The 13,166-nt window shown below is 40.1% G+C and overlaps 1 protein-coding gene across 6 annotated transcripts in view; it reads left to right on the top strand.

The window, feature by feature from the left end:
• Window positions 1-13,166, top strand: part of KMT2C (lysine methyltransferase 2C) — a 301,574-nt gene that overhangs the window by 96,814 nt on the left and 191,594 nt on the right. For 3 of the 6 annotated variants that reach the window (XM_063606427.1, XM_034965306.4, XM_063606428.1), the window contains one exon: window positions 9,345-9,483. In XM_063606427.1, coding sequence (XP_063462497.1) covers window positions 9,345-9,483 — 139 coding nt within the window. Of the gene's footprint in view, window positions 1-9,341; window positions 9,484-13,166 lie in introns of all 6 variants that reach the window. The other 3 variants (XM_034965307.3, XM_034965305.3, XM_034965304.3) reach the window with 1 other exon arrangement.

Below are 13,166 nucleotides of genomic sequence, written 5' to 3'. Positions count from 1 at the left end.
TAGCCTGGGTGACAGAGCATGAGCCCATCTCTTGAAAAAAAAAACGTTGATTAAAGCATAGAGGGAGAAGGCATATTTTTTGGATAACTAGTCGATAATGAATGTCAGTGTTTACTTGCATAGTTAGTAAATACGAGTTCATTTTAAATATATTATTTTTCTCTGTGCTTTTTATAAATCTTTGTGTCTATATATGAGATTTATCTGCTTGCTTTATATTATATAATTAATATTAATTAAGCAACTATCGAATATCATTCAGGTTTTGTGGTAGCTCTGGTTTATAAAAACAGATACAGTGCCTGTTTTCATAGAGCATATAGTCAAATTGGGGCTATGGTCTCCTGTGAATGGCACATACAGAACAGGGGTTCTTAACTTTTTCAGTGCCATAGTCCCCTTTGGTACTATGATGTAATCCATGGACTCTTTTTCAAATAATGTTTTTAAATGAATAAAATAAAAATACACCAAAATAGGATTACAAAGATAAACAATTGCATTGAAATAAAAATAAGCCAAACTTGTAATCTTATAACATCTTTTTAATTCACTTAAATTATAAAATCTAGCAGTGAATTTAATAACTACTGTAATTTTGAAGTAGTGATGAGGGTGAATGATATTTTGGGATATCTGCAACAACTGCATGTGATAAGAAAATATCCGTGATTTCTGTTGGTGACAAACACTTAGGTATCCACCAATACCACTGTGCTTGTTGCTTACATTCTTAATATTTTCTTAGAATTCTAAATTTTGGAAGTGAATAAAAATTAGAGGTTAGTAAAAATAAAGAAGTAATTTCTCCCTCTAAAATCCTATAACCCTTGAGTAAGTAAACTTTAAAAATCCATTGAAAAAGTAGGACGCTTTGAAAGAATATGCTAATGTATTGATAAGGGAGTCCAAAATTGACCTCTAAAATATTTTTGACATAGCCTGTTATGCTATCAGTGTTGGTAAGTTTGTTCAGTATATTTGTAGGCTACACACAGTCCTTTCAAAGAAGTATTTAACCTTTGAGGGAAATACTTTTGTAATTGTTCAAAATCAAAATGCTTTATTTCTGTGAACTTGACTGTGAGATAAATGTTCTGTCCACTTCATAATTTTATTCAGCAGTGCTTAAAAAAGAGTATTTTTAGTTATCTCATAGTGTTTATATTCAGTAAATGATCCCTCAGTAACACGGTCCTAGTAAGACTGTTAACATTTCTCTTTAATATTGATGTATTTATAAAACTTACGTGCTACACTTTGATGCTCTGCCAGGCGGTGGAAGTAGTGAAAAGAGCACATCAGGCTTTAGAGTTACACAACCCGATTTTGTATCCCAGCTTTGTTTCCTATTAGCTTTGTGATCTTGAGCTTGTAATTAACTTTCAGATTTTAGTTTCCTTATCTTTTGAATGAAGAAAATATGTTAGATGTTATTCTTTTTTTAAAAGCGAAAACTTGAGAGAGAACTATTAGGCACACTTTGATTTATCCTTTTAGTTTTAGCTGGGCTTCTAATACCTTTCTGAAGCCTTTCTGAGCTGTATTCCCCACCTCTTCCCCTTAACTCCCATCATGCCATGTGCTTACCAGCATCATCATTATTGTGTCCTATTTTTATTTTCAGTCTTTCATCTAGATCCATTAAACGTAGGGATCTTGACTATCTTTGTAATGACTACCATTTGAATAGAAATTATAGTATGTACTTGTTACTCAAAATTTTGTTTGGTAAATAACCATTCTAAATTAATGATATATTAACTCTGGAGCATAGATAGGAGGGGGCTAAATAAATGTCCTCTTTATTCTCGTTAATTTTCATAATGCAATTTAATAATTCATGATGTGACATCAAGAGTTAGAAATTGAGTAGGTGAGGGCTGGGCACGGTGGCTCATGCCTGTAATCCCAGCACTTTGGGAGGCTGAGGCAGGCGGATGACGAGGTCAGGAGATCGTGACCATCCTGGCTAACACAGTGAAACCCCGTCTCTACTAAAAAATACAAAAAATTAGCCAGGCGTGGTGGCGGGCACCTGTAGTCCCAGCTACTTGAGAGGCTGAGGCAGGAGAATGGCGTGAACCTGGGAGGCAGAGCTTGCAGTGAGCCGAGATCACGCCACCGCACTCCAGCCTGGGCGACAGAGCAAGACTCTGTCTTAAAAAAAAAAACAAAAAAAACAAAAAAAAACCAAAAAAAAAAAGTTGTATAAGTGAGGTGGACAAGTGAATCCATAGACTATAGTGTGTGAATGTAGATAGAGGTCATCAGAATAGCAGCTACATCACTACACTTAAGACGTTGAGCTAAGTGCTTTTCATGCGTTTTTTTTTTTTTTTTTTGATCATAAAGACAGTTTTATACTAGGTGGTATTGTCTGTCTTAAATGACGAGCAAAGTAAAATTGAGATGAAGTTAAATAACTCGCCAAAGGTCACATTGCTAGCAGATGGCAGAGCTAGAATGCAGACTCGGAACCATTGGATTCCAAGCCTTTGGTTTTAACTAACACAGCAGACACCTTTTGCTATTAAACTTTCTCATGTCTTAGAACCAATTTGTGTAGGATAAATTAGAGTCATTGGAGGTGGAAAAGTAAAGGTTTAAAAGAGGGTATGTTATGAACTTATTTAAGGGAAAGTGTTAGATCTAATTTATCTTTGCATCCCCAGAGATAATGACTGGCACATAGCTGATGCTATTTAATGAAGTGCACATTGTCTTCAAGTTCTCTTAGGAATCTACTTACATGTGATTAGGTTCTCTTTTTTATTGTTGTTGTTGAGACAGGGACTTGCTCTGTCACCCAGGATGGAGTGCAGTGGTGTGATCTTGGTGCAGCTGCAACCTCTGCCTCCCAGGCTCAAGTGATTCTTCCACCTCAACCTCCTGAATAGTTGGGTCTACTGGTGTGTGCCACCAAGGCTGGCTGAATTTTTTTTGCTTTTGCCATGTTGCCCAGGCTGGTCTTGAACTTCTGGGCCCAAGTGATCCTCCTGCTTCCCAAAGTGCTGGGATTACAGGCTTGAGCCACCACGCCAGGTCAATGATTAGGTTCCTTAGTATAGTTACCACTGTACATGTGCCACCTAGTGGATGGAGATTATCTGTAGATAGTGGCTACAGGTGAAATCGCCTCACCTGTCCTTATCCCAGGGTTGCAGTTGTCCCCACCTTTCTGACTTTGGTGCATTTTGTGACCAAGTGCCATTGCCGGTATTTTAGGTCAGGTTCAAAGTAAGGGAAAAGATATATTGGGGATTTTATATTCAAGAAAAATACCACACTGAATTTTTAAAAATGCAATGTAATTTTTTAAATGTCTGCTCCAATTTCCACAGTTTGGCTTCCAGGCAGTTTGAGCTAATTGAACCTCATGAAAGGCAAAAACTCTGCAAAGCGGTGGAGTCGCCAAACCTGGACTGTTTTATTGGTTGAATGGCTAGCTTCTTTCTTTAGGCAAAGCATAGGATAGTATTCAAGAGTACATTTTTAATAATAAACTGGAGATAATTAAGTACTGGCATCAGGCATATTTCCTCAGATATCACTGGGTTTGTAGCCATTTCATCCGTAGCATCTCTGGATGACATCTCTGGTTGCATCCCTGGTTGACATCATTTTTATCCAGAGCAGTCTGTTTCACATTCTGCTGCCAAACTCTGACAATTGTTTGAAGACTAGGATTAGGAGAAGAGAGAGAGACAAGAGAGACATAAACACTCAGTTGTCCTGCCTTGACTTTGACAGATACTAAGATCTAACATAGTCTACCAAATGAAGAGTGACAGTTAAAGACAGCTTCTGTTATTACCTGAAGTATCACATATTTAGTGATACCTTTTTTGTTGTTTGTTCCTATTTTGTGGCAGGAATTACTGCTATCTAGGAAGCAGTCATAGAGTCCTCTTTATTTGTTAAAGAACACAAGACTGAAACAACAAAATCTAAACCAAAAGTAAAACCAAAACTTATCACTCCCTACTGTTTCTTTAGCAGATCCAGGTTAGAATCATGGGCAGAGCCAGTAATAATAATAGCTAGAGGAGAAAAGAGAACAGGATGAACTCTGAAAGCCTGTCTTCTTACCTGCTTTGTGGGATCAGATCTGGTGCCGGTCCTATTTCTTAAAAAACAAAAACAAAAAAACCCTATAGTCTGAATCTGTTTTTTTCTCTTTGAAATGCAGGAAACATAATTTCAAAAGGTTGTATACCTGCAAACCTACTGGCCAACCAGTAACATTAACGTTTAACTTTTCTATTTCCTTCTGGCTCTTATTTGAGGGAGAGATAGACATTGTCCTGCTTGTTTTCCCTTAGCTGTAAGCAATAAAACTCCCTTAAAAATAATAAAAGTGCTATGTATTTTCTTTTTTTGGGGATAAAAATAAGAAAAAAGCTGAAACTGTTATATACTTTGCTAGGAGAAGGAAATTTTTGACTAGAGGTCATATATGGTAGATAGCAGCATAGTAAAAGGAAGCAGACAAGTCATACTTTATTGGAGAGAGCACAGTTTGGGAGTGGAGACAAACGGATCTGGCTCCGGGAAAAAATGTGTTTCCAGGGTAATGTAATGATTTGCGACCCTGGTCCATTTGGCTCATTGTTGGTAAGTTTCTGAAGGCACTATTCTTACTCCTCCTTAAGTTTGTCACTTATTTTTCTCTTCCCCTTTCTTGTTACCCAGTAGTAAGAATGGTATAAAATGGGTATATCCCAAAATGTATTCTGGGACTCTCTGAGTAGAAATGAAATGCTTTCATACAGGTATTTATATATATGATAATTTTATAGTACTTTGAATATAATAGGCAGGCAGAGAGAGTCTCTCTCGCAGAACTGTATTCTTTTCTATCTTTGGCTGTAAAAATACTAGAGAGAGGCAACACAGAATACCCTTTGGGTCATTCCGGATGCTTTGCCTAGAGCTACAGGCTCTGTAGGTACAGTCTACATTCCAAATTGTTGTAGGTCATAGCTATATTAAATATTTTAATATAGCCTAAAAAGGGTCAGTTGATTTTCAGACTCCATTATCAGTGTCTCATGGCCTGATCAAGCCACTTGAAGATTTTGTTACGGCAATTCTTCGCTCTTTAATACCAGTTTTCTGTGTTAATTAGGGCATGGGTTAAACTGCTGTAACAGAGACCCCAAAATCTAGCAGTGGCTTAAATAAAACAAATTGATCTTCTCTCATGTAATATTTCTGAGGATGGAGAGGTGTAGGCTGATGAGTTGTCTTTTGCTCCATATTATTGTTTGTTGACCCAGGTTTCTTCTGTCTTGTCTCTCTGCCATCACCTGGAGCATTGCGCCTCATTGGCAGCATTGCGACTGGGTTGTTGTCATGTCCATTCCAGTCTGTAGGAAAGGGGACTATAATTTAGTGAAGAGCAGGTCACTTCCTTTTAGATGATGAGGTTGCGCAGTTGCTTCTGGTCATATTCTCTCGGTAAGAACTTGCCATGGTTTGCTGCAAAGAGGGTTGGGGAATAAAGTCTCTAGCTGAGCAGTTATGTGCTCTACTAAAACTTGAAAAGCATAGAAGATGAAGAGTATGGATTTTGTCCTTTGTCTACTTTCTTTCTTTTTTTGAGATGGAGTTTTGCTCTTGTTGCCCAGGCTCGAGTGCAATGGCATGATCTCGGCTCACCGCAACCTCCGCCTCCCAAGTTCAAGCAATTCTCCTGCCTCAGCCTTCTGAATACCTGGGATTACAGGCACGCACCACCTCGCCCGGCTAATTTTGTATTTTTAGTAGAGATGGGGTTTCTCCATGTTGAGGCTGGTCTCGAACTCCTGACCTCAGGTGATCTGCCTGCCTTGGCCTCCCAAAGTGCTGGGATTACAGGCGTGAGCCACTGCACCTGGCCCCTTTGTCTACTTTCTACAGGTTTATGTGCCTTGTTCATCTTTGGAGTTATTTAGCTATTCTTGATCTGAATACCTTTTTTGGGGGGGGATTCAAATTGTATTTATTTTCTCTCATCTGTGACACATTCATTTTGTTCATGAGGTCTTTTGTCACATAGAAATGTAAATTTTCATTTTATTATTCCTTTTGAATACAAGCTTACATATATATGTAGATTTGATTCTAGATACTTTATCAATTTTGTCTCTAGGGATAGACAGGACACCTTGATTGATAGACTATATAAACACTTAATTTAAGGTCAGCTTTTCTATTTCAATTTTTTAAAAAAGAAAAGAAACATGTTATTTTAAGTATGAAAACCAAAACCATCTGTTTGATGCTTCATGTTATCATTAATTTTATGATTTGATAGGATTTACAATTATTTGTAGTTTTTTCTAACTACCCAAGAATAGTTATACAAATTGTTTGTTTTTCAAAATACTTTTCTAAAATTCATTTTGAATGTAGAAGATAGTTTTCTTTTTTTAAAGAGGGAAGTCAGATTGAAGTGCTAATCTGAGCGATAAGAGATAAAAGTTTTGTGTGAAATTTAGTGTACAAGCTGCTAAATATGTCTAGTGTATAGTTAAAATATGGTGTGGAACTCAGGAGAGGAGTTAGTGCTAGAGATGTTGACTTACAAATCGTAAAGTCCAGAGGAAATTGTTGAAATGTGGATAATAAGTTCTTCAAAGAGGAGCTTATAGGCTGGGAGTAGTGACTCATGCCTGTATTCTTGGCACTTTGGGAGGCCAAGGCAGGAGGATGATTTGAGGCCAGGAGTTTGCGACTAGCCTGGGCAACACAGTGAGACCCCCATCTCTACAAAAAAATGAAAAAGAATGTGGTGACATGTGCCTGTGGTCCCAGCTGCTTGGGAGGCTGAGGCGGGAGGATTCTTGAGGCCAAGAATGCGAATGATCATACTACTGCACTCCAGCATGGGCGACAGAGTGAGTCCTTTTCTCAAAAACAAAAACAACCACCCAACCCCAGGAGTATATAAAGGATGTATAGAGGGCTGTACTTCTAAATAGAGGTCTAAAGGAAATCAGCTGAAGAGATAGATATTAGACTATTATATCTCTGTGCTTATAAAAGATAGAAGATCATTTCACTAAGGAGGAAGTGGTCCTGGTGTGAAGTGAATTTTTAGGATGTTTGAAGAAAGCTTGTGGGTGCTAACTGGATTGTTAATTCTTTTGCCGTTGGTCTATTGGTGGTGTTGACGAGAATAATTGTGTGTGTGTGTGTGTGTGTGTGTGTGTGTGTGTGTGTTTTGAGACGCAGTTTCGTTCCTGTTGCCCAGGCTGGAGTGCAATGGCATGATCTCGGCTCACTGCAACCTCCATCTCCCAGGTTTAAGCGATTCTCCTGCCTCAGCCTCCCGAGTAGCTGGGATTACAGGCATGTGCCACCACGCCCAGCTAATTTTATATTTTTAGTAGAGACAGGGTTTCACCATGTTGTTGGTCAGGCTGGTCTCGAACTCCAGACCTCAGGTTATCCGCCCACCTTGGCCTCCCAAAGTGCTGGGATTACAGGTGTGCGTCACCACACCCAGCTGAGAATAATTGTTAGAATAGTAGGCTGGATACAATTAGAAAGGTATAGTTGAAGGGGAAGGTAGTAGAGTTCAGTCATGCCATCTCATGAATTTGGTGGTAAAAGGAAAGACAGAGAAGAGGTGCTTGAAAGGACTTTGAGATGTTTTTGTTTGTTTGGGGTTAGTGATGCAGAAAGGTCTAAATAAATTTCAAGTTAGAAAAGAAGGAGCCAGCCAAGAGCATGGAACTGCATCATGAGCACTGGTGGGGAGGTGTAATGTCCCTTCATTGTAGTAATAGAGCATGACAGACAGAGTGGACATATAATTTTTATTAAACAAGAAGAATGATGTTAGGGGTAGTGGTGTGTGGAAATCCTCTCAGCTGTTAGGCTGCCTCCTGAGAAAGAACATTTAAGGTGTTTGGGGTTGGATTCAAGGGGAATGGAAAAAGGCAATAAAGTGAAGGTTTGTCCTTTTCAAATATTAAGCTTTTAGAATGGGTAATAATTAAGATACATAATGAGTCTTTTAATGATGATTTTATTAAGTGTGAAACAATTTTTAATGAGTCACTTTGAAATACATTTGTTCTGTAGACCAATTGCTATAATCTTGACATAAGATTCTTTTTTTGGCTGGGCACAGTGGCTCATGCCTATAATTCCAGCACTTTGGGAGGCCGAGGCAGGTGGATCATCTGAGGTCAGGAGTTCAAGACCAGCCTGGCCAACGTGGTGAAACCCAGTCTCTACTAAAAATACAAAAATTAGCCAGGCATGGTGGTGGGTGCCTGTCACCCCAGCTATTCAGGAGGCTGAGGCAGGAGAATCGCTTGAACCCGGGAGGCAGCGGCAGAGGTGGCAGTGAGTCGAGATCGTGCCATTGCATTCCAGCCTGGGTGGACAGAGGGAGACTCCATCAAAAAAAAAAAAAAAAAGAAAAGAAAAAAAAAGAAAAAAAATCTTTTTGTTGTTGTTGTTGTTGTTGAGGTAGGATCTAGATGTGTTGCTCAGGCTGGAGTCCAGTGGTGCCATCACAGCTCACTGTAGCCTCTGCTGCCGGGGCTTGATTGATTCTCCCACCTCAGCCCCCAGAGTAGCTAGGACTACAGGTGTGTACCACTATGCTTAGCTAATTTTTTGTAGAGATGGGGTGTCACCATGTTTCCCAGGCTGTCTTGAACTACTGGGCTCAAGCAATATGCCTGCCTCAGCCCCCCAAGGTGCTGGGATTACATGTGTGAGCCACTACACCTGGCCAAAAATAAGATTCTTTTTTTTTTTTTTTTTTTTTTGAGACAGGGTCTGGCTTTGTCACCTAGGCCTGAGTACAGTGGCATGATCCCAGCTCACTGCAGCCTCTGGCTCCCAGGTTCAAGGCATATCCTTCCATCTCAGCCTCCTGAGTAGCTGACATTATAAGCACTCACCACCTTGCCTGGCTAATTTTTACATTTTTTGTTGAGATGAGGTTTCACCATCTTGCCCAGGCCGGTCTGAAACTCCTGAGCTCAAGGGATTTGCTTGCCTTGGCCTCTCAAAGTGCAGGGATTACAGGCATGAGCCACCATGCCTGGCCAAGGTTCTTAACATTTATTACTAGGATGAAACTTCTCTGAGTCAGCTATAATTTGGGCACAAGGAAAAGTATACCATGCTTCACATTATTTTGATAATCATTTTGCGGTAGAGAATAAAGATGCACAATACCACTAATTACGTGCATAAACTTTTCTTGTATTAGTGAAGTATTGTTATTTGTTGTTTCTTTTTACATTATGATCTATGCTTTATAGATACATTCACCAGTGATTAAAATAAACACAAAAATGTCTCTTTGTTTTCTCTTGTTTACTGTTAAGCAGAAATCAAAGAACAATCTGCAGAAGAGGATGCTGAAGCAGAAGTGGATAACAGCAAACAGCTAATTCCAACTCTTCAGCGATCTGTTTCTGAGGAATCGGCAAACTCCCTGGTCTCTGTTGGTGTAGAAGCCAAAATCAGGTTAGAGAATGAATGCAGCTGGATTGGATATTAGTGACAGGAATAAAGCAGTGAAATGACTATAGAGAAAATTCAAGGAGTATGAGTTTAGGATGAAAATCTGGGTGGGATTTTATGATTTAGTAGCTAAATTTGAAGCTGATACCTCTGTGTTTAGTTGGGATGAGTGACACCTGTGGGCTTAGGCAATTGTAGAGCAGGGCAGCACACTAGGGTTTTACTCTAGTCACCTCAGGCCAGTACAGAATATTACCAATGTGCTATTCCTGGCAGAAGACATAAATGTGAGCATTTAGCATGAGGATTAATTTTTGATACTTACCTGTAAACTTAAGTTTATACTTTTGTTCCTTACCTTCTCCCCATTCATTAAAAAAGGAAACACAGGACATTATAACCTATTTTTTTCTTTCTTTTTTCTCTCCCCGCCCACCACCCCTCCCCCCCTCCCTTGTTTTGAGATGGAGTCTTGCTCTGTCACCAAGCTGGAGTGCAGTGGTGCCATCTCAGCTCCCTGCAACCTCCAATTCCCTGGTTCAAGAGAGTCTTCTGCCTCAGGCTCCTGAGTAGCTAGGATTATAGGCATGCACCACCATGCCCAGCTAATTTTTGTGTTTTTAGTAGAGATAGGGTTTCACCATGTTGGCCAGGATGGTCTCGATCTCCTGACCTCATGATCCACCTGCCTCGGCTTCCCAAAGTGCTGGGATTACAGGCATGAGCCACTACACTGGGCCTGTAACATATCATTGTATAATTCAGCTTTGAAGTTTTAAGAGTTTTTAGACCTTATTTGAAAGACATGAATAAAATAATGAAGTTATCCATCAGTTTGGTACTCCCATCTCCTTCCTTCCCTCCCTCCTTACCTGTCTCCCTCCCTTCTTTCCCTCCTTCCTTCCCGCCCTCCTTCCATCCCTTCTCCCTCCTTCCCTCCCTTTCTCCCTCCTTCCCTCCCTTTCTCCCTCCTTCCTTCCCGCCCTCCTTCCATCCCTTCTCCCTCCTTCCTCCCTTCGTTTCCCTTCTACTTCCTTTTCCTCTTCCCTTTTCTTCCTTTCTTTTTTTTCTTTTTTGAGGCAAGGTCTTACTCTGTTGCCCAGGCTAGAGTGCAGTAGTGTGATCACAGCTCACTGCAGCCTCAACCTCCCAGGCTCAGGTGATCCTCCCACCTTAGCCTCCCAGGTGGCTGGGACTACAGGTGTGTGCCACCATACTTGGCTAATTTTTAAGCTTTTTTTGGGTAGAGATTGGGTCTCTTTATGTTATCCAGGTTGGTCTGGAACTCCTGGGCTAAAGCAATCCTCCTGTCTCAGCCTCCCTAAGTGGTGGAAGTGCAAGCATGAACCACTGCACCTGACCGCTCTCATCTTCTTGAACCATTTTCTTTCTTTTGCTTTTGGGACATCTCACTCCTCATTTTATCTTTTGCTAGTTGCTGTGGAGACTCTACATGTTTATAATTTTGGAGTTGTTAAGGATAAGTCCTCAGAAATCTTGTCTACTTTTTGTCTCTGTTCACTCCCTGGGAAAGAAAGCTCATTCATTCTAATGGCTGTAACCTCTGTGTGTGCCCTTAAGAGTCTCACATGTTCATTTCCGTTACTCTTCTTTACCTGAACTCCAGACGTTTATGTCCAACTGTCTGCTCGACATCTCTATTTGGAAGTGTATTAGACACCTCACCCTTAACATGTCCAGTACCATGCTTGATTCTGCCTCCACCTCTGCCCCAAATCTGCTTCTCCCCACGATTTCCTCATTTCAATAAATAATGCCAGTATTCACTCAGTTGTTTAGTCCAGAAACTTTGAAAGTTAATCCTTGATTTCTATCTTTTCTCATACCTTGTAGCTCAACTCAATAACCCCAACAACTTGTTAGTGTCTTAACTTGCCTAACATTTTAGTTGAAGTCACTGTTATCCTTTGGAAGTTGTAGTAGCCTTTTAACCAGTCTTTCTGCTTCTCTTTACCTTTCCATAGTCCAATTTGTTTATAGCACAGTTGCAAAAATTATTCTAATAATGATAATCAGGTCCCCACTCTCCATTCCCTTTCATGACTATTATATTTAAATTATATTGATAATTTCAAGTACTTACCATGTCTACAAGGTGTGATCTGTTCCTGACTGCCTCTCTCATGTCATTTGTCACTCACTGTGCTCTCACCACATTGGCCTCACTCCTTTAAATGTGCTGATGGGGTTTCTGTCTGAGAGCTTTGGTGCTTGCTCTGCTTGTCTCCTGGCTTACCTCCCAGAGAGGCCACCTTGCTGATAATACTAGCCTCCTCTGAAGGGCCACATCCAGCTTAGTCTCAGTCAGCTTAGGAAAAAGAACATACAGTGTGAATCAACAAAAGAACACACTGGTGTTTGTTATACTGTAGTCCTCTCCTCCTCCTCCAATATTTTTTGGGAGGTTTGAACATTTTCAAAATAAAGGAGTAGGATGGAAAAGAAAACAGCAGCTCCCACCATATTTTACATAGTAACCTGCTTTATTTTTCTTTGTGGCACTTATTATTTTCCAACAGTTCATTTGACTGTCATGTGAACTCTGAAGACAGGCACTTTGTTGGTGGGCTTTGTTCACCGCACTGTATCCTGCACTTAATAGTTCCTGATGGAGATTAGGTGCTGTATAAATTTTTTTTTCTTTTTTTCTTTTTTTTTTTGAGGCGGAGTCTCGCTCTGTCACCCAGGCTGGAATGCAGTGGCGCGATCTCGGCTCACTGCAAGCTCTGCCTCCTGGGTTCACGCCATTCTTCTGCCTCAGCCTCCTGAGTAGCTGGGACTACAGGCCCCCGCCACCACGCCTGGCTAATTTTTTGTATTTTTAGTAGAGGCGGGGTTTCACCGTGTTAGCCAGGTTGATTTCGATCTCCTGACCTCGTGATCCGCCCACCTCAGCCTCCCAAAGTGTTGGGAGTACTGGCGTGAGTCACCGCGCCCGGCCCAATATATTTTTAATGAATAATGAATTCTAGTTGATTGAAAAGCATTTAAAGTTCTGCTTAAATTTTTGTAGTTTGATACTATCATGAACTTTACTTTTTGCTATGTGTTATATAGAGATTAGAAATGGTGTAATGCATATGTGGAATTGAGAGGTACAGAATGCAGAATATTTGCTAGTTTAGAGCAGGTGCCTGAGAGCCTTCTGAAAGTATTCTGTGCCTCTGTATCCTCTAGGCCTACTTTGGGAACCCATTGTAGTTCTTAACCTCCTTGCTTGATTCTTCTGCAGATCTTAAGGACACAGTATGCCTGACTGACTTATCTTTTTGTCACCTGTGAGTAGCACACTGTCACTGTTAGTCCTCATCTAATACTTGTACAGAGAATGAAAGTTAAAAGCTACTCATGAATATATGATAATTTCATTGATAATAATCATGGCCTATCAGTGGGAAAGAATAGGTCACTTAATAATTGGCTATGTAAAATATATAGGTAGATTGATGCTCATACCACATGGAAAAATAACCTTGAGGTAGATTAATAAGCAATGCCATTGTTATTTATTTATCCTGGGCTATACTACCACTACCACTGTTATTTTCATTAGACAGGACAGAGTGAATGTACACTGTGAGAAAGCCAGCATACTGTAAATACAGACCTGGTGTTTATTCCAAGCTCCGACTTTTTGACCTTTATTTATTCATTTTTATCTCTCT

The sequence above is a fragment of the Pan paniscus genome, chromosome 6, assembly GCF_029289425.2.
Source record: "Pan paniscus chromosome 6, NHGRI_mPanPan1-v2.0_pri, whole genome shotgun sequence".
Taxonomy (NCBI): Eukaryota; Metazoa; Chordata; class Mammalia; order Primates; family Hominidae; genus Pan; species Pan paniscus.
The sequence above is the reverse complement of the archived record's forward strand: the minus strand, read 5'-3'. Positions and strand labels throughout refer to the sequence as shown.